Source organism: Hyposmocoma kahamanoa, unplaced genomic scaffold (genome assembly GCF_003589595.1).
Source record: "Hyposmocoma kahamanoa isolate Upper Pololo Valley unplaced genomic scaffold, ASM358959v1 100021, whole genome shotgun sequence".
Lineage (NCBI taxonomy): Eukaryota > Metazoa > Arthropoda > Insecta > Lepidoptera > Cosmopterigidae > Hyposmocoma > Hyposmocoma kahamanoa.
Window position 1 is genome coordinate 10,078,820 of NW_020653200.1, and position 22,208 is coordinate 10,101,027.

General features: G+C 34.8%; 2 protein-coding genes across 2 annotated transcripts in view; both read left to right on the top strand.

The window, feature by feature from the left end:
- Positions 1–1,140: 1,140 nt before the first annotated feature.
- Positions 1,141–6,286, top strand: LOC113225543 (sodium-dependent nutrient amino acid transporter 1-like). The gene is made up of 6 exons (XM_026457871.1): positions 1,141–1,214; positions 1,790–2,050; positions 2,450–2,657; positions 3,094–3,181; positions 5,346–5,599; positions 5,825–6,286. The coding sequence occupies exons 2-6, from the start codon at positions 1,812–1,814 to the stop codon at positions 6,284–6,286; spliced, it is 1,251 nt and encodes a 416-aa protein (XP_026313656.1). The 5' UTR covers positions 1,141–1,214; positions 1,790–1,811.
- A 2,819-nt stretch (positions 6,287–9,105) lies between these two features.
- The window catches only part of LOC113225550 (tyrosine-protein phosphatase non-receptor type 11-like), a 79,430-nt gene continuing 66,327 nt past the window's right edge, over positions 9,106–22,208 (top strand). Inside the window, exon 1 of the mRNA XM_026457881.1 lies at positions 9,106–9,377. Coding sequence (XP_026313666.1) covers positions 9,223–9,377 — 155 coding nt within the window. The 5' untranslated portion in view covers positions 9,106–9,222. The remainder of the gene's footprint in view (positions 9,378–22,208) is intronic.

The following is a 22,208-nucleotide window of genomic DNA, read 5'->3' on the forward strand; positions in this document are numbered from 1 at the left end:
GAATTTAAATGAGATATGGTGGATTTGGGGCGTAAAATACATTTTCAGTCGTACTGTAGCCATGACTACTGAAATTACTTGAGTACATATTACCCAACAGTGGAACTGATAGCAGTAGTTTTATTTTTCCTTGTATGTAAATATTGACTTATGTAAAACAGCAAATTTTCCATAATACATTTAAATTAGTGGTGATCGAACAACCATCACATAGAATACTTTATGTCCTAAATGGCGGCAGAAATTAGGTTGTTATATTTGAGTCGCCGTGCATGCGTCAGTGGTCAACTATTTCCACTAGCACCTATGTGACGCAAGTTATTTTATGGTTCTATCATTGTACTTATTTCTACTTACGCTATATGTAAGTAACTACGCTCAAGTAACACAATAAAATGTAATAAAAATAGTAACTTTATTTCCTAATTAAGATAATTTGAATCATGAAATTCTACGTAAGGTATAAACCAAAAGCGAAGTAAGCTCTTGGTTTAATTTAAACTCTTGGACGTTGGTACAGATAGAGAAATTTTTTGTGATGTTACATTTAGCTTTATTTCGCACTAAGTCAGCAATTCAGTGTCTATTGTATAATTTCAGGATGACTACAAAAATGAAGACAATTTATGTGCAAAGTGAGTTCATTTTACATTTGTTTACATCAACGTATATTTTGTAATTGTTATTCGCTCATTACTTTATTGATTGAGTTCTATTGTGGACAGTCGTGACAGTGGTGAAATAAGGTACTTGAGGCCTTAATAAGCCTTTTATACTTTGTTGTGAAATTATACTGAATAAATAAAAGATTTACTTCGTGGGCGTTGAATCCAACGATTTCTACTTGACGCTCAGACTGTGCTATTTAAGGCTTAAGGCTGATTTACATTAATCCAACAGCCTAAATTACTCACTACGTAGAATTGATAAACAAGTAATGTAAAAATATTTCGATCTATTCAGAGCAGTCTCTTCTTCTCTGGTTCATCTGTCATCACAAATCGACATGAAATTGCGTAGAACTGGGTACAGGATAATTTAATCACTGTAGCGTCGACTCTACAATTTCTAACACTTTGTAAAGTTATGAATAGAATAAAGTATGTCTTTTTCAGTTATACTATAGCTACGAGTGTGCCGCTTTTTCAATTACCTGAGTACTACATAGCAGTGGGATTGATAGTAGCTGCCCTGTGGATTGTTTTTCCTTTCGTGTAAGTATATTATATGTTTCTGTAAGGTATTGGTGAGCATTTAGATACCATCATATCTGATGGTAAGTGTGTCTGATGGTGTGGTGATAGATCATACTTGCCTAGAAAAGAACGACTATGATTAATTCAATATAACAGATTTTCTGCGATCACTAACTCGTCTCCCAAGTGTCGACGAATCCTTTTTTTCGAGAGTTATGGAAACGTTAATACTTGCATGTGTATTAATTATCCAATATTTTCCAAAGTTTTAAGATATTTTACATTTGGCTTTCAAGTTATAGTGTGTATAGTGATAGTGACAATATGTTGTGGTGTAAAATAGGTCAGGCATCCAAAAATAGGGTTGCCAGAGCCTTTTATGTAGTTTGCAAATAATGGTGGTTTTTGTCACACAAAGATAAAATATACTGGTTTTATTCTTATACCCTATGACGTATAGTTCATATTGGTCTGCACTTCGACTGATAGACCACCACACTTACCTAATGCGTATTGGGGTCTTTGTATTTGAAAAGTTTAAAGTTTGTTTACCTCTGTTATAAAAAGTTCGTAACCATAGACTAATATTTTAGGCTCTACAATCCATTGAAATGTATGAAGCGGATATTCTACGTTCTAGGCCCGTTAGTATTTACGCTACTAGTAATTGTAGCAGTAGCTATGGGACACAAAGAGGGCTTGATGTCAATCTACAACGCAACATATTGGCGTAACTTCGTTGAACCGAGGATTTGGCACGACGCTTTGACTCAGGCACTCTGGTCATCTCAGATTGCTGGAGGGTACTTAGTCTCTGCCGGTAGTACCGTTTATTCGAATATTGATGTTCATTGGTAAGTTATTAGAGTTTAATCCAATGGTTTGTAAGTTCGACTGTGTGACTAAGTTGTTTGGATGTTTGTTTCTTAATAATGTTATGTTGTATCGCAGTCTGATGTACGTAAAATTATAAGTACTTCTTGAAAATCGTGCTCTACATCATTTACACGACGTTTGATAGTTTAAAAAGTGCCATTGTGGACCACTGCGACTGATTGTATTACAAGTGAACGTTGTCTTAAATAATCGTAATACAAACTCTTTGCATAATACAAACTCAACGAGTTGTAAATTCATTTGCGACTCAAAAGGTAAATGAGATATACATATTTTTCTAGCCTATAAAGAAAGAATCAATTCACTTAACTTACAAGCTTATCGACTCAGTGATGTTTAGAAAGTTTTGTTTTCAGGACAGCGTTGATATTGGTTAGCGCGAATATTGTAGCCAGTTGGCTTGGAACCATATTATGGTTCGCTATTATTGATCCTACACTCAAAGATAGTTCTGGATTATCGCTGCTGGTGCAAGCCCATTTTACAACCCATAATAGAGGACTTCCCATAGAGTGGTCAATGGTTTTATTTGTTACAATATTCATATCGGGAATAATAAGTATGGTGAGAATAGTTGGTTATTACATTATGATAAATTTGATATTTAATAAAAATTGTATATACAAATCACGGGTTTACGCGATTGCTTTCTTTCGCTACGTTGTTGCGAATACGTTGTTATACCAAACGTGTGCTATGGATAGCCGTAACGACATCGATGTGTATTATTAACACATATAGTCAACAATCATGTAACACAGTGATACCATACGAGGTAGGGTACTGTTCTGAGGGACACGACAGATAATAACGAATGTCAGTTAGGGAGGAAAATACCAACCGCCGAAAGTTGTTTTCAATAGATTCGAAAATACTCCATAGTGTCGGTAGCAGGCGGAAGTGGTGCTGTGTTATGTCATCTGTCGTGTCTTTCAAAATAGTAACTTCAAGTATTTTTTTATTTTTCAAATGTAGCTCATTATGTGTTTCATTTTTTCAGATTATTTTACTCTATCCCATATACGATCGTTTTAATCGCATCGGTGGTCGTAGATGGCGATTTGTATCATTTGCATCGTCGTTTGTGGGTATTGTACTTACGCTAGGGGTGTTATTACTGCGCTTGCCTGCATTGCACATTCTAGAGAAAATTGTTGCACCTTTCATCATAAGCTTTTCCACGATACTTGAGATTACAGCTTTTGTTTTTATTTATGGTAAGGATATTGAATTATCTCGTAAGCTCTTAGTCTGAGATTTATAAAACGAATTTTGACTGTGACTAAGTAGAGGTGGCGAGTAAATCAAGTTTTTCGTATTTACAAAACGAACTTTGCCTAAGTTTAAGCTAAAAATTGTGAAGTGAACTTAGAGTTTAATTTAATTTCTTAATGTAACGCAAATTTCACTTTGTAAATGCGAAAAACTAACTTTGCCCGCCATTTTTGCTTAGTAATAATAATATAATAATAATCAACATTAACAAATTACACCCAATCTCACGAGAGAAATAAATGTAGGCCATACAAATATTTTTCCCGGCCCGGGAATCGAACCTGGAACCTCTGCGCGGCAGTCCGGTATGGTAACCGTTCGGCCGCGGAGGCAGTTAGTCTAATCAAAGTTCGTTAAGTTTAAGCAAGAAATTGCAAAGTAAATTCAAATTTTAGATTAATTTCTTAATCTTACGCAAAGTTCGTTTTGTAAATACGAAAAACTTGCTTAGCCTTCCATTTTTGCTTAGTCTAATCAAAGTTCGTAAATCTCAGATATGAATAAATAATATGTATGAAGAATAATAGATTATATGCTTGAAGTAAATCATAGCCACATTATAGAATTTTAAAGAAGTAATTTGTCTCACTGACTACACGAACACTGGTATGGTAATCGTAGCACAGTTTTAAAGTCCATTAGTAACTTGTTATTGCCTTAAAATTCGGTAGGTGAAAGATAAAGAATCTTAAGTGCCAAACAGTAATTTTTAGGTAGTGCGTTTTAAAGAGAACGAGGCTCTTAATTAGGCATTTAAAATCAATCCTAAGGTCAAATAAATTGTGTTAAATAAAAAACAAAAGACAGAAGAAAGAAAGACAGGACTTAAAGTCTTTTACCATTGCGTGATTTTAGCAAACCAATGTTTGTAAAAAAAATAATTTCGATAATATGCACTTTATGTTCTTTACTTCTCAAGTACAAAATTAGTAAATTATCTACATTACGATGCGCATAAGTTCATGAACATTTTGAGTCATTTTATTGTCTTTTTGTATCAACAGTAATTTTTTTAAAGATATTATAACGGAACCCTACTAGCCATATTATGAGTAATTTGTTTATTTGACGATCGCTAGTGTATTTTGTGTGATGTTAACTCCTTGGATAAATAGATATCTAACGTTTTCGCCATTGTCATAGTAGAATAAGACAAGTAGCTTCCGTCCACACGCCTACACTTCCCTCGGAGTGTAGCGTTATCACATAATTTTTTTAGTTGTATCTACAGGTTGTAAACATAATTTGAAATTATTAAGTTATTCATTACAGTACTTTCGTGCTACATTGAAATAAGATTTGTTAATTTTTTTAAAATACCAAGTCACGGGACGAACAAGTTGTGCGCTTGATGGTAAGCGACACGCCTATCCATAACAGTCGCAGTACCACTCAGAGCTTTAAATAGCAAAGATCCTAGGGGCACTTTCATTGCGCCTGACACCCCGAGACATTTCAACATAAAGTTGACAAGTCCCATGTGCGTGTAATTTCACCAGCACCCTTACCCGTTCAAATCGGAACGCCTTCATGCTCACATTACTGCTTGGCGGCAGAAATAGGTAAGGTCGCGGTACTTCTCTAGACGAACTCTTTCACAAGGAGCTCTACTGCTAGTAAATACAGTAATTAGCAACGCAGTTGGTGTCTCGATTATGGGAGTTTTATTTTTTAAATATGAAATAGAAATGAAATCCACAACAATTTTGAGTTTCAATTTCTAGCAACAATAAACACAACGTGAGTGCACTTCGAGGCTATGCGATTGTGTGCGTCCGCATATAACGCGCGGCGGGCGTGCACACATATAAGAGACGTTGCTACGTTTGTATATATAGTTACACTACTGCCCTATTATACTATGGCATTGTAGTCCGTGTCTATAATTTATAGTATTGTTTTGTAGTCACAACCTGCATAAATGAATGCATACCCAAGCGGATCTTTGTCAAATGAACATACTTATATCATCAACAGGTTGGAAGTCTGTCGTCGAAGATGTTGAGTTTTTATGTGGCGATAAAATGAAAAAAATCTGGGTTCTCGGTTGGTGTGCTACGCCTGGCATTATAATTCCGTTCTTGGTTTGGTGGATGGTGAAAATCATTATAGAAGATTATACTTCTTGGGAGAGCATCGCTATGCTAACATCCGCTGGGTTCGCCATAATCACCTTCTTCTTATTTGCATTATTCACAGTATTGCGACAGGAACAATACGACTGTTTTAGTGTAAGTGTACCCTTATTTAAAACACACTTTTTGACTTTTAACGGACAAACGTGTCCTATTTCTTGCCTTTAATGCACACAGTGTCGTTGCGAATTAAAAGTACCTTATTATACCTTTTCCTTAATATGTATTGCTTGACCTTGTTTAACGTGACCGTAAATACGATTTCCTTTTTTTATTTCCGGTGAAGTTAACAAATTCAAGACACAAATATGTCTTTCACAGAAATTCTTGGCGTCGTTTAAACCTTCAAGACACTGGGGCCCTCGGGATCCCATCACACATTACTATTGGCTGACGCGGCGTGAAGAGGACCGAGGTACTGCAGTTCGGAGTCGGTACCACGGGCGCTACTTGAACCAGCTCCAGGAATTATCCGCGACCGACCCCAATTACGACTCATTAGGAAATCCAATTGGGAAAGTGAACGCAAAGCAACAACGTACAAATTCTGACGATTTGGTTTTCACAATATACAGGAGGCAGTATATGAAGGATCAATACGATGATATCTTTGATATTCAGAAACAACGTCCTAAGTCTTTGGACTGGGACGTTCCTGCCAAGTTGAGTGAAAGAGATTTCAAATATAGAGACAGTACATTAGGCACTAGAAAGCTATCAATGGTGCAGATTAAAAAAGTAGTACCTGTAAAAGTAAGACGTATATCTCTTGAGCCTAGATGATTGACAATATACATGCAATAGCACTGTATAGATCTAGTCAAGATGATAATGTGTGGTCGTCTAGTTTTTTAAAATAAATATTTTAACATAATGTTTTATATTCCATGTCCGATTTTCCTTGTGATTAATATATCGTATGACCTATCAATGCCGAATTGTGACTAGTCTCTATGGTCTACGTGACTTAGGCCTACTTGTATATTGACCTTCCTTTAGGAAGATGACTTGGTACTCTTACCACCATTTACGGAGAACATCCTTTGTTGCTTGATAAGATATTCCCCTCACATAGGCGTGGCGTCACGATGCTCACTGTAAGGACATTCAAGTAAAAGAATCGGTCATCAACTATAAGGCCTAAACACACTATTGTTTTTTAATACATTGTTACAAAGCAAATGCAATTTATGTTATGTATGTATGTACATTGGACATATTTTTAAGCAGTAACTTGTGAGTTTTTTTTATTATATATTTATAATAAAAAAAATCCTCTGGCTACCTAAAATTTGAACTAAAATTGAAATGTGCGTTTTGCAATACTTTTTTAGTATTTTCTAATTATGTTGTTTTTTTTTTCATGTAAGTGTCGCATGACTCTTTGAGTATTGAAGGTTAGACATAAATTGACCATTTTGGACGTGTATTTTTATTTGAAGAAAGTGTCTTCTTGCAAGACAGCAATTAACTTGATTAAATTGTAACGAATCCTGCACTGTATAGAAGCTTTTGTCTAGGAGTCACATTTATTCTAGTAGGATGGAGGGAGACAGTTGATAGTAAACACGCCAGCATATCAAGCTCCACATACGTACGTAAGAAGTATCTTGTTCCGTTGCAATGGAGGTGATTTTCGAACAAAAATGTGTAGTCTGATGTGCTGTTGTCCGTACATTAGCAGGAGCACGAGGATATAATTTATCCTGAAAGTAGAAGCATAAGGACGTAATAGTCCTCATGCTGCTACCAGTGGGAGCATCCAGTACAGTGGCGGATTTGTAGTCTTGGCCGCCTAAGGCCTCAGGCCATGTAGTCAGCACCAGCTGCCGCTTTTTCAGCACTCATTATATACTGGTACACTACATAATGAATTTACTTTACTGCCAACTTTTATCGAAATCGAATCAGAAATTTAGTTAACTATATTAGCTGATGGTTTTTAATATTTTTGGAGGTTTCAGATTTAAATAAAACATTTTAAGCGGTTTTTTCACGATCAGCCGCCCCTAAAATCTGGCCGCCCTGAGCCCGGGCCTACTGGGTCTTAAGACAAATCTGCCATGACCCCGTAGGTGCATGAGGAAACGGTGGTACATTGGTTGATTATGTTGGAACCTAATATATTAACCAGTATAAAATGAAATATATTAACCAGTATAAAATGACAAGAGCAAAGCAATGCGTAAACATGTTATGCTGGAATAAGGTTTTATTTTTAAGTTTATTGCATAATTTATGTTGTCAGGTACTAAATACATTTTGCCTTTTTAGCTCGACGTGATCAGGGTTATTACTATAGCTATGTGTATAAATATTTTATTGCAATGCGGTACTGTGAAGACCTTGCTTTAAATTTTGACGCCATTCAACAACCATTGATAGTAGCTAGACAAGAAATATAACATCAATGACAGTAATTACGCCCCTGCTACCGAGAGCTGATATTCTTTTTTAAATTATAAAGTTTTTTTATATTCATCAGTGCGGTCACTGGTACAAATATGGAAGGCATTTTTTGGCTACCTTGTGGTTAAAGAGACATTTAACAAAAATGTTCTATATTGGTCGGGTACGTGTGAGTACACGACCAAAAAGTATCGTAGTAACAGTTTGTGAAAAATAATTTTACCATATTACTACTATGGTTTTTTAATGTTCGTGCACAGTCTCTGTAAAAATGTAAAAACTGGAACGTTTACTGATATTAATGGTCTGGTGAGACCCCCAATTGTCCAATGGTTTTAGGATTTGAAAATGGATGTTGACCAAACAACGACAATAAGCTATCGTTTTTGAGTCTTAATTATTTTATTACCTACATATGATTATTGTTGTGGCATGTGGCGAACTGGTGACTCACTGTAGGGGCGTCAATGTTCTGCATGTAACCAGTTCAGAATATTCAAAAGACAAAAGGAATGTCGATTTTCGAACATACTCGTGTTAACGAACTTGCTTTTGAAATTTACAAATCCAGGATAACAAGTTCTACTAAATTGACTGTAAAATTATGATTTTAATGAGTAACTAAAAGACATAGTTTGATTTTATATAGAAAGCTCGGGTGGGTTAATATGCAAAAATAGCTCGAGTCATAAAGGAATAATGTCGGAAATGGCAAGCGAGTGGGCGGCCGAGTACTCAGCAGCTGTGTCACAAGTTAGTTTCTCAGAATGACCACAGAAAAGTTACTAATACGACCTTTAAAGGCGTTTTAGTGTTTCAAGAATTTCATACATTGTTATGTAACATGACAGGAATTTTTAAAATGTGAACATCATACTGTAAGGACACACAAGATATCAACCTTTTATCTTTAAGGTTTGAACTAGGCGAGTTCAAACTTTGAGATCCAAAATCAGGAATTACCTACATAAAGTTCCGTCAAAGCAGGTAAGTACTGCAGAAAAATTCAAAGACTACATAACAAGCTATAATACATTCAATGCAAAGTAATTTCTGCATAATACAGATGCGCATTAACAGGAATCTTCCCCTAAGCCCTGGTATTTTCTTAATCGTCATCATCTGTATCGGCTTCCGACAACAGGTTCTGTGATGCGCCGTTCACGTACACTCAGCTAGCTCACTGACTCCCGCGCATTCGAGTGTCACGCTGCGTGCGAAGCGGATCGCTCTGCGGTTACGGTCGTGCGCGAGTGTTACTGAGTAACTAATAAAAGTAACAGATTTAATATTGGTCTAAATAACCGGTGATGTCGAAGGACAGCTCCAGGTTAAGCAGGCTAGGAGTCTTGGCTCCAGCTGCATTGTCTGCATGCATGGATGCATCGGTCTTGGCTGTACCGGCCGCCGGGGCGATTGTCTCTACAGTACTGAAAGAGCTAAGCAAGGCTTTTATGCTGAAAAAGTAAGTAATTACACAAACTAATCCTTACTTTTTACTTATATAAAAAATAATTGGCTCAGAGTTCCTGTGCAATAAACGTTATAGTTTGCATTGTACAATAATTATAGTAGACACATTAGAATTCTACAAATTTTTGTTCAATAAAATTTACGAATTTGTCACGGTATAACATTTTTACAGTTAATGTAAAATTGTACTTACAATTTCTGCTCTATAAAGGTTTTCACTTGACAGGGTCAAAATTATAGATACAAGTTTAGTATACACATATTAAATTGTAATGAAATCTGAGTCCTTAATCTTTAATGTTGACGATGTGAATGGTATTTATTTAGGTACTATGTAAATTTAAGAACAATTGTGCACACATATAGAGTAGTGAGAGCAGGGATAGCTAAAATCAAAACTGACTAAATATCTCACTTTTGTTTTCATAAATTTGGGATAAGTTGTGATTCTCCATCGAATCTTAGTATTAAGTACTGAATAATAATCATTAAAACAAAATAAAACGCGAATTAAAAAACGAAAATTCATTATTGCTATTCCCATTAAAATAATTCATCAAAAATAAGTTACATTTAAGCAACTTACATCGTCACATATGTCAACTATTCGTCGGATATAGCGGTGCAGTATCTTTTTACAAATTCATATGGGTATACCTAGATATTAATTACTTTTTGCTTGTCGTTATTATGTCTAAAATGTTTTGACTTGGTCTTGCGATTGTGCATTTCTGATTTTGTGACGAATAAGCAAATGTAATGAAAATTTTATTTTAAATGCAACTATCGAGTTATCGTATTTATAACACAACTTTTTAACTGCGCTGTAAAATGTTTTTAGTATTCTGTATATACTTTTCAATATTTATTGCTAATTTTTTTTTAAATGCTACTACTAAATGCAGAACAAACAAACGGAACTGATATAATTAATGAGTTTGTGAAGAATGGCATGTAGTTGAAATTTTTGTGTAAATAATTAACTTCTTGGCCATCTTAACCCGTCTTATATACCGTATATTGGCTAGGTAAGCACCATTCAAGTAAAAAATTAAGTTTAAATGATTAATATTTGTATTACGTTAACAATATCTGCACATTGAAAAAGGTTACAAAAATATTTTCGTATTAAATCACAAATCTGTCTATTGTGTTGATCCGTAATATCCATAACTTGGACTTTATAGGTGTAAAGACAATATAAATTTACTATTTCTTTTGCTGTCAATTGGGTATGCAATGTAATAATAAGTACATATTACGTGGAAAAGTAGCTAGCTCACATTTTTGTTAAAATTTAAACACTTGGAAGATTAATTTTATAAACATATTTTGAAAATAGTAAATGAATTTTCAGGTTTTAACTTTTATCATAAAATATTTGACATGCAATATTGTTTTTATTTGGTTTTTATATATATCCATGTGAAGGAATGAAAAACAAGTAGCTACTGTTACTAGTTGTTATTTTTTATTAAAACATTTATTCTTTCGCACTAGAACCCAAATTAGGTTAGAACAACTTTATCTTTACTTATTTATTTAATTTCTTTTTATGGATCTTACTGCTAATTTTACAAAATTATATATATGTATATATACGTACATAGAGAGAAGTTATGTGTGTGTCGAATGTGAATTCATCTTCATTTTTATGTGAACTCGTAAATTCGTATTTATTAAATTTTAATTCTATTAGTGAATTTTTTCTTTTTGTCTGATTTTCTTGCATGCATGTGAAGAATGTATAATATTATTCTTTATGATTTCTTCTCATAATACCGCAATATCAAAATAATGTTATTCTTTCATTGGATATGTATTCAGACTCGTACTGAAGTGACAACAATAAATGTGCCTACAGATTTAATGACGCCACGCGACTAAACACAACTGTTATGGAGTTCAGTGCGAGTTCAATACCTATTTTAGTTAGGTAATTGAGTTTAAGACTGTTGCGGTATGTATATTAAATGTGTGTCTACAAGGACTTTCTTATTAATTCTTCTTAGGGAAATCTGCGTTAAGAATGATTGGTAGAGTAAGGTAGAGAGATGATTTCAATTTTAATTTACTTACCGTACGTATTTTGACGTTTAGTGACGAATTTGAAGTTGATTGAATATCAGAGGCTTTTATAAGGTACCTGAGTCGAATATGGCCAGCCGATTAATATGGCCACATACCAGTATCTCTAAAAATATGCAGCGTACAAAATCTAACAAGCTCCTGTATGTTCGGTTACGGGGTTCGCATAACAGCGACCCTCACGCTCACGCCTTTCGCCCAGAAGTATCAAAGTCGGAGGACGCATCGCCGCTATAAATTTTATGAGTAAGTTTTGTGTAATATTTTTGTTTATATCGACTTTATTGTGTTTCATTTATCATTTTTTGCTGGTGTAGTAAGAGTAGATGATATTTCCGTGTGATTTGCTTCTAATGTTGTTTGGTTTTCAAAGTGTGAGTGAAAGAAAAAAAAAGGCATATATCTGAAGGCATATATATGCCCTCCACTATTTACCTGCACCTGATATTGGCCAAATTTCCTTATGATTTTTGGAACCTAGCATAGTGTTCTTTTTAACAATGAGAGAGGGTTGATGTAAGTTTGAGGCTATAGTGTAGCTGTTTACTTAAATCTGTGGTAACTCTGTAGTAAGGGGTGATCTGAGCAGTTTGATTTGCGTGAAAGCAATAGTTTTGGCTATGTTTGGTAAAAAACTAGCGCAGATGTTTGTGTTGAATAGTAAATTTGTTTTATTTGTTGTAGGTCATGGGTCGCTACAATTGTAAAAGGATTCGGGTCACTGAGAGTGGTACGAAATTAGCGTATATTTTAATTCGTTAGGTATTTTTATTCATTTTCCATAAAAGTGTATGCTATTTAAATAATTATAGAATTTTAAATTATCTGTAATTTAAGAATAAATGGTTCCATATAGTTAATTTGGCCATGGGCATATTTACTTACAGGGTGAAAAATATGGCCTCTCTCATTAGCACATTTATAAAGGGTCTATTTTTATGTCAGTGTTGTTTGTTTCCATTATTATTCACAGAAATGCAAAATCGTGTTAGATTATAATAGAATAGAGTAATATTTTCCATACAGTAAATATGGTCGTTTGTATGACTATATTTACGTACAGGTTTGTAAATATAGCCACTTTTGCTTTTTTAAAAGTAAAAATTGCTTTTAAGTTACATGCGTTTGGCATTCTTTTATACTAAAATATGAAACTTAGATAAATACCCTGTAAAAGAAAGAAATCGAATTTGAAATTTGAACTATTACCAGTTTTATTAGTTCGTATTACCCTGTATATGCACCTCTGTACAATCATTCAAAGGTAAAAATTATATTTATGATACCCCTCGCCGTATTCGGCGATATCGATCAGGCACATGTTGGTTTGGTACACAACATTAAAACACACGGCCTGGTACTTTGTTATTATAAGCAAACTTAGTAAAATACAGTTGTAAAATATCTTTTAAAATATAAATGATATTTTAGTTTAGAAAACTCTTAAAAATATTACCTTTCTATGTTTTTATAATATAGTTATAAACAAAAACGGAATGAGATTATTTGTACTTAGGCTGCGATTTGTAAAACGAACTTTCGCCTCTACCACGGACGAATAACTTATGAAGACAGGTAATCTCTATACTACACACATCGTACTCTGATAAAGGTCAAAATCCTGTCTTATATCCAGATGGCGCTGATCAATAGCCTGGAAGTCCTTTGTATAAATATCAATTAATATGAATATCAGTTAATTGCTCTTTACTATGTAATGTAAGTGGTCAGTTTTTTTCTTTGTGATATTATTAAAAAATTGACCGTGAGCTAAAATTATTTTCTGTACTTTAAAGCAATATGTCTATCAATGGTAAAAATTAACGCTTGCTAATATGAGTAGATGTCGCTAATCCTATTAAAATAAAAGATTAGCTTGCAGTATCCATAAAAATCTGTACAATAAGCGCCGTCTAGTTGATTTAACTGTTATCACTAGAAATTAGAAAAATGAAAAATAGTTTATTTTCTACCATCACAAACTACAAAATTCTTACAATACAATATAATTCTTACGTTTTTTCATAATTGTGTACCTTAAGCCATTTAGTGATTTTATTTTTGTTTACGTTTTACATGAATTTACTATATTTATTTTCGAGTTCTTAGGTTTTCGCGATTGTTATACATAGGAAATGAAACTATTTTTCCGGATTTAAATCGCGTATATTTGTTTTGACTTGTCAGTCAACCGTGATCATGGGACCTGGTTTTGTTTGAAAAAACAGATATACGCGAGTTAAATCCGGAAAAATAGTTTCATTTCCTATACATTTATTTTTTATTTATAAAATTGTACAATCTCCCACTTCTAAAATGATGGAACCTCGACGCAAAAGAAACCATATTTGTTTTACATACTGCATAGGATCTTGTGTCTGTGGATACTCTAATATAATTATCAATAAGTATATTGGAGTTTTGTCGAAGTACAAGTATGTAGAATATAAATTTGACGAACAGAGAGAACATCTGCATCTTGATAAAGTTGCGCCGTCGTAAATCTTCGCGGCCTAAACAAGCATACTTTCAGCGACACTCTCTGTGCTCTATCCAATTCCATCATCGCAGACTTAGTGAGCAGGTTTGAAAAAATGCAGTTCGTCAATGTAAAACAAATTAATTACATAAATAGCTATTTTGTACTCGTTGCGATAGCTGAGGTACCAACAGGTACTAAACACCCGATTGAATCTTGTATCGCGATTAGTAATCCTCTTGAGTTATTGGTTAAGCAAAAATGATGAGCTAAGCAAATACTTCGTTGCTTAGCTCGCCATTTTTACTTAGTCGAAGTCATCGAGTATTTAACTGGAAATTTTTTTTTTTTCCATCCTCTAAGCCAGAAATAGAGATGAAATGTCATTTAATTTGTGGATACTAAGGTTTGAAGACTATTCTGCCATATCATTACTGTGACAACTGCGCTCCGATTGGCTAACCCGAATTCGAAACAATTGACGGGTGTCGTCAATGGGTGTCATCGATTGTTTCACTTCAAACCCACCAGTTAACTTGAGCTTTGCTATAATGGACGAAAATTGCAAAATTACATATTTATTATGTAATTACCGATGTAAATTGATTCCGTTTGTTTTATAATTAGATGTCTTGCTGTTTTTCCCCACACCACCGAATGAAACAGCACGCCATTGTTAGAGATATTATCTTTTTAGTACAATGAATACAGAATATTTTTGGAATATACGGAGACGTACCCACATGTCAGTTGTTGGCGCTGTTTATATTTCAGTGCAAACGAGATTTGATATGTATAAGTGATGTATCACTGATGAGTTGCCAGGAATGTATGACCCTTATTTCGTCTCTATTTCCGGTCATATACGCGATGGTCGAAGTCATTTTTTTTTAAATCTCAGCCTTAAATCGGATCGCACATAACTCGACAATTGTCTCTGGACACTTACGTCATAATTGTAGAAAGTAATGTAATGATATCAGAATTCAGTTTCACGGCTTTTAATTGCTACTTATTTTTTTTCCATCCTCTAAGATTTGCTATGACTCGCCATTGTTTTTTTATGACATAATTATAACATTTTTGTAAAAGAAAACCGACTGCAAAGTTTTTGGAATCTTCTATTTGTATATTTGCCAAGATAATTGAAATCGTTTAATGGAAAGTGGATGAAATCCAATAAAGCGTATTCTAAATGCCACCCTTAGACGTGGGACATTTTCTTTAAATTTGAATCCACAGAGGTACCCCCTTTGCAAACAAAAAAGAATTGTCGAAATCGGTTTACAAATGTCGGAGTAATCGCGCAACTCAAAAAAAGTACATTCGAATTAAGAACCTCCTCTTTTTTTTAATTTAAATTAGTGTGCCTTTGACCTCGACCTCATCTGATGGAAGATGGAGCATGCACACCTAACTAATGCTTATTCAATCTCGCCATAAAAAGGTCCAAGTTACAGAGTACAGGGAAACTTAAATTTACTTTTTCCAACCTCGCAGGATTCATATTACGCGTACACTCAGTCCCATTATGATGCAAAAACTCTCCTGTACCTACCAAATAGGCTTCCGTAAGTGCCATTGTTAACCTTATTACACTTAGCCTGTTTACGCACGTCTGTGGAACTCCTTCCCAAAAGTTTGTTATTGTAACATAAACGTACACAAAACCATAACCATTAAGTATAAGGAAGTATTTAAATATTGTACATGGCGAATCATGCCCACACGAAAAGGTTTGTAATTTGACACAAACAAGGCTGCTGTTTACCTACATTGTACATTTGGCCATCTTACGCGTTGTAGGTCATTCTGTCAATTTTATTAAATCCAAAGCTATAAATGTCATTGACGTGGTGTAACGTTGAGAATTTGATTAAAGATGATCAATGTTTAATTTCATAAAACCAATGTATAACTTTTTATACTTTTCCCGGTATTTCAGAGGCGATCACAACAACAGTATATTATTCTTTATTGCACCAATAAATACACCAGAAGAATGAATTATAGAAAAGGTGAGCAAATGTGGACGAATCTCTAAAAGATATCTCTTCCAGCCAACTCAAGGCAGAGAGAATAAAGGTCATAAGCAGGTAACTCTGCAAGTAACAAGGAGAGAGAAAAATAATAACCTTAACACGTAAATAAAAAATATAAAAAAATATACCAACACTTACATAAGTATTGGTACTTGGTACTTGGTGTAACGGGCTGGTGTCCACAACTCGACGTCAAGGCGCCTATTTTGCGTGTGGTTACATAAGTATTATAAACACATAAAATATTTAACGTGTACATATAATAATATATACAAATATATAAAATACACATATAAGATGATTATATAGAGATGATTTAATGAAGGTGTACCTGTCTACACTTTCTTTTCTATCGCTGACAGCCCTTTTTCGCTCACATTTACACACACACCAATACAACTCACATTTTTCCGACAGTTAAAACCGCAGCCATGGCTTTTTTGGCTCAACTCACACTGGCGCCGAGTCGAAGCGTCGCGACGCGTCATGTTTTTCGCCTATAGCATATTCATCTATATTTTCCAATTATTAATACAAATTTGTGTTCTGCAAATATGGAATCGAGCGGCTTCGCGCGTCGACGCGTGTCGCTTGGCGGTGGAGTTGAAAAAGAAGACGCGACGCGACGCTTAGACTCTGCACCAGTGTGAATTGAGCCTTTCTGTTGTGTCTGAATATCGCCTCCAGTGCAACGGAACAAGATTCGGCAATGTGTAGCTTGATGTGCTGCCGTCTGTACATAATTAATATTATCAATTTGTAATATCGCTTTTAATACTTATTTTAAAATATTCCCTTATTGCAATTCTGTTCATATTTTTCATATTCAACTTATGTATACAACATGAGTATGTTATCTTGACAAAGTCAACAACTACCTACAGATATGCAAATTACCTTCTATTATACAAAATACCTTCTATAAAGCTTGTTTCAAGAAATTGATAGTAAATATATAAAACTGCGTACCGTCCTACAGCGTTCCGTACATAATATACTTGTTTATGTACTTACTCTTGTTAATAGACACCGGCTGGTTTATAAGGCATGGTATTTCACTGTTTATAAAAACAAACATAATATGCCTTTTTGCTGTAGCACGTTTTTTGTTGACATGAGTTTTTGTTGTACCACCAAAGTGATGTAAAATTAAAAAGTAATCAAATACATTGTGTGTCAACAAATTAAATAAGGTACTTTTTTCATTTGGTAGCATTAATTTTGTCAGTATTTTCCTCATCGCGTTTTACCCAGAAATTCCTATCAAAAAATAGTTTTCATTCATTTCAGAATTCGTGTAATGTGGCTATTCCAGAAAATATCTAAGAAAAAAACTGTATTCATAAAGACCTCTAACAATGCTCTCCATTACATAACGTTATCCAAAACATTGAATTGTTTCATTTATATTCGCGGCCGACTTCCTAATAGGGAGGCAGTGGGCTGCTTGACAAAGCATCTTAAGAAACAGCCGAGGTCGCGGTCACTGCGCTTGGCTTGAGGTCAACTTAAAAAACTTACTACAATATCACACTCATACTTCCGGAAAACCAACTAAAAACGTCTAAGTAAGAAATAGAGAAGTGATACCATTACAAAGACTTGACTGTACCAATGCCACTGTGCTCTTTATTGTTCCATAGTGTAAAAAAATGATACTACTACAAGGCAAATACGACGCAGTAAAGTCACTGCAGATTATTATTGAAGTTTTATGGCAGCGCTGCAGTCTTAATTCAAGATATCGATGTACATATATACATTCTTTTTATATATATATATATATATATATATATATATATATATATAAAATTAATTCATGATCAAATTGTTCTTCAAATGCTTCTTTACTAAAGACAGATGTAAAACTGTAAGCCTTGTTATGCATTATTCAATGACTCGCTTCTAATTTGCAGTTTAAGCACTTATTGTTTTCGACCAATACAACGTATTTGGACTTAGGTTCATTAAAATTTTAAAGCACGATTCTATTGCTAATTTATTCACAATGTTATTCACTGACCGTAAAGTCGGAAAAGCCGGAGTTGTTTTTCGGTATCTATATTGTTACATATACATACTTGATCATCGTCTGTTACAGGTTTTCATTGGTTTTTCACAATAGTTTGTAATTTACTGAAATGCTAGTAAAAATTGTTATTTTTGAGAAATCCTTTTTTCAATTTTCTATATGTTTTCGAAACTCAAAATTTTTAAAGTTGGTTTGCTTAAATATTCTAAAACATGGCTACTTTTCTTGTTACGCCTCATCTATAACATTATCTAGATATTTTTGAGTCTTTGTAATACGAGTCGAGCTGTAAGCTATATCTGCGCAATACAGTCCAAATTATGACCAAATAAACAATACTGTAAGTATTGACGATGAAGGTTCTGTGTTTTTATTATACTAATAGAAAAACGCACATGTATTATATGTGTAGACAGGTGACTACTTTATTTATGGATAAGTCACAACTGTGCGGGTAATGTTTATGTATGTATGTATAAAAATGTGGGCGCAACATATTTATTTATATTTCCATTGGCACAATGCAGAGTAAGTGATATATGACATATATATTGTATCCCCACGACATCGTCGGCGTAGAAAAAGGACTTCGAGTAGCCTATAGTACTGTACTAATATTCAGTTTTATTGGTTCTCCATACAAACGTTCATCGCCTGTATCACCCACTTAAAGATTGATTTTTTTGACAAAATGTAGGCTATGTCCTTCTCCTAGGTCTATCTCTATATTAAAATTCAGCAGTATTGGTTCAGCGGTTTAGGCGTCGAACTTAACAGACATACGAGTAGTTTTTACAATATGATTCCGGAGCATATATTAAGTTTGCCATTTCCTAAGTTTAAAACTTACATTAAAAGTATTTTAATTGAAAAGTCGTATTACAAAGTTGTACACTATGTGTTAGATAAAGATGTATGGAAAGACAACATGATTTCACACAAATAAGATTCAAAATGTATTCCATAGCATTTAAGTTTGTTTGAAAAGAGCAATCTCTAGAGTTTCTTGCTCGTTCTTCTCAAGCGTAGTGAACGATTAGTAGCTTAAAAATGACGTTTTCAATCAATGTTTTCAAGTGTAAAAATTTCACCTATGGAATAAATGATTGTTTGACTTTGATTTAGTAAATTAATTAACATACGCTTGGTACACTACTAGTAAGTAAAGATTTTTCATCCATCACTTGATTTATGACTTATTGTTAGTTATGGTACATAACTTTCTTGTTCTTTTGTTTACTGTAGCGCGTTTCCTTATTTACTAACCACCAATCATTATAAACCTTACAGTTTTTCAATTATACAAAACACAACTGTTTCTTTATACGCTGTTAAACAATTTACGACAAAGACAATGTTGATCGAGCAGAAAGAGACACTCCTGGACTTGCCTTATTTGTGGTAATGGATAATGAGAAACATTGCCACCGTACATATTTCTGCCGCCAAGCAGTAATGTAAGCATTACTGCGTTTCAGTTTTTAAGAGTAAGGGTGCTGGTGAAGTTACAGGCATATAGGATTTGTCAACTTATGTCTCAGGGTGACTGTCTCAGTGGCAGTGCCCCTCGGTGCTGAGTCTCTTTTGCCGCTCAGTAAATAGTGAGGCTGTCCCCAAATAATTTAATTTATAGTTATTTATATATTAGAATATATATTTACTGTTTAATAATAGCTATTTAACTTTATAATATAATTAATTGATTAATGTGCGTGGAAATACATAAATGGTTTAAATGTTCTTTTAAATAAAAAATAATTTAAAACTGTGTTTGCATATTCACTTGATTTTGAAAATTATTGTTCATTGAAAACAATGACGTATTTTAATTATCTGCAGCTCGCTGACCCTAGACTAATATAATCTTAGTACAGAGTCCTAAAAATACGGTACTCAAGAAGAGCTCGTAGAATTACATCTATTTGCCAAGTTTTATTCAAATCGGTTACCGGAAATCCATCCCCTAGTTTGCCACCCTTAGAGGTGGAATATTTTCTTTAAATTTAAATAGGACCATTATCGAGGGACCTTTTTGCCAACAAAAAAATAATCATGAAAATCGGTTCATAAATGTATTATCAAAAGAGTAACATACATACAAATAAAAGGAAAAAAACTCGAAAGTCGAATTGAGAACCTCCTCCTTTTTAAAGTCAACAAATGGAATTAATTATTAAGATAACTTGGTATCTAGAAAGAAAACTTTTGTCGAGTTATTAGGTGTTCGCGATTATATACACATTGGTCCTGTACAGATCCCATGGCGAAACTGTAAAGTTGTAAAAATGTAACTGTTGATTTGTTTGAAAAAACAATCATACACGATTTTTATATTCATTTCCATTATTGATTTAAACATTATCCCTTTTATACGAACACTCTTTGTAGAGAGTGAATACATTAAGAACTGGGACATAAATTTACTAATACTTGTAAACATCTAAATACTAATACATGCAAAGTCGACTAATAAATTTCTATTTAAGGGATTAATATTTTCAAAAGTTTATATTGGCTACTTAGCACCACCAAGTGTAAATAACAGGCTGTGGCCTTTAAGATTTAGCTTGCGCTTAAAAAATTTATAGAATGCTGGTAGTTTAGAAAATACTGTGTATAAAAAAATGTTATTATTCAAAACAAAAGACTTAATTATTTGAAGGCTTCCGTTATTCCGCGTAGCTCCTAATTTAAGAATTTGACCGCCAGGAGATGAATCGCACCTCTGTATGTATTAATTACTCCTCTACGACAAAACACAGACTCGCGATTTTTCGTTGCATGTTAACTCTAGCAAATTGATAATAGAAACGTTTTAATATATTTAAATACCTATCTTTTACACAATAGAACGTCTACTTGGAAATGAAAACGTGTTGAAACGTGAATGAAAAGTTAATAAAAAAAAATAAGAGCGCTTGTTTTTATTCTGGTTGCCTATATTGTATAAGAATATCACTAGCTGCTTATAATTACCCATACACTGACTTAGACTATTATGTACTTGCTACCTAAACACTAGCTGTTCCTCCGCCAAGTGCCTCAGAAAAAAAAACTCGTTAGTATTGTAACTTTTCCGGATCTATGATTTATTGCAGCAGATGTTTCTTGCTACCACCCTTCCGTTGAAGTCAGGCGCCAAGTAGCTTGCTGCGTTCCGTCTGTGTGCGGAAGTCCCAGTGCCTTTGTGGAAATTTGAGGGTGTTTGTTGCGCCGCTTAGTACCGGTCTTGGACTCTGAGATAAGCTGTACCGGGTAACTCATTCTGGAGGGTAGCGGGATCCGAGGCACGGTCCTGCCGTTGGCCGACCGCAGGCAGTAGGGGGCCCAAGTAGCGCGCCAGCCACGTGCAAAAGGCTGCCCCGCCACCTCGCGAAAAATCCCGAAATGCTCCACCGTGCCAGTTGGCGACTGGATGGGAGGACCCGGTGGCCATTTCGGGGGGGCTCGGGCGTCCCCGCAGTCTCCATGTGAGTTCCCCAATGGGCAGCTATCTTAAGAGATCCTATTGGTCAACTGAGTGGCGCCTGGAACATCAAATTTTTCCCCACCAACACCACCAACCACCATGAAAATAAAAAGTCATAAGAAGAGTAAGTTTAAACAACGGCTGCACTTCCTCCCAATGAAGGTGCACCTCACTAACATCCGAGGCCTGCACTCTAACCTTGATCCGGTCCACTACCACCTAGAGACTGAGAAGCCGCACCTATTCTTCTTAACGGAGACGCAAATAGTAACACCGTCTGACGTTGCGTACCTCAACTACCCAGGATACTCGCTTGAGCATAAATTTCTGCAGCCAGCTGGGGTTTGCGTATACGTACGTGACGACATAATTTGCTATCGGCGTCTCCGTTGCTTTGAAAGTAACGGGTTTTCACATGTATGGATTCTGGTGGACACAGGAATGGAGAAATATCTCTATATCTGTGTCTACAGATCGCACAGTGGTGACCAGGAGACAACTAAGCTCTTCGTCCACCTAACTGAGATGGCAGATAACGCCCAACAACGGTACCCTTCAGCAGAGCTTATTTTTCTCGGGGACTTTAATGCTCACCACAGTGAGTGGCTGTTTCCGTACGTAAAAACAGACCATGCTGGGAGGGAGGCGCGCAAATTTGCATTATCGCTAAATCTCACCCAGCTGGTAAGCCAAGCAACGCGGGTACCGGATGT

Bases quoted from the DNA above. Each gene is read 5' to 3' on its own strand.
- LOC113225543 (XM_026457871.1), top strand. From the start codon at position 1,812: ATGAAGCGGATATTCTACGTTCTAGGCCCGTTAGTATTTACGCTACTA. The intron at 2,658-3,093 runs GTGAGAATAGTT...TCATTTTTTCAG, and splicing joins TATCGGGAATAATAAGTATG to ATTATTTTACTCTATCCCAT. The intron at 5,600-5,824 runs GTAAGTGTACCC...TGTCTTTCACAG, and splicing joins AACAATACGACTGTTTTAGT to AAATTCTTGGCGTCGTTTAA.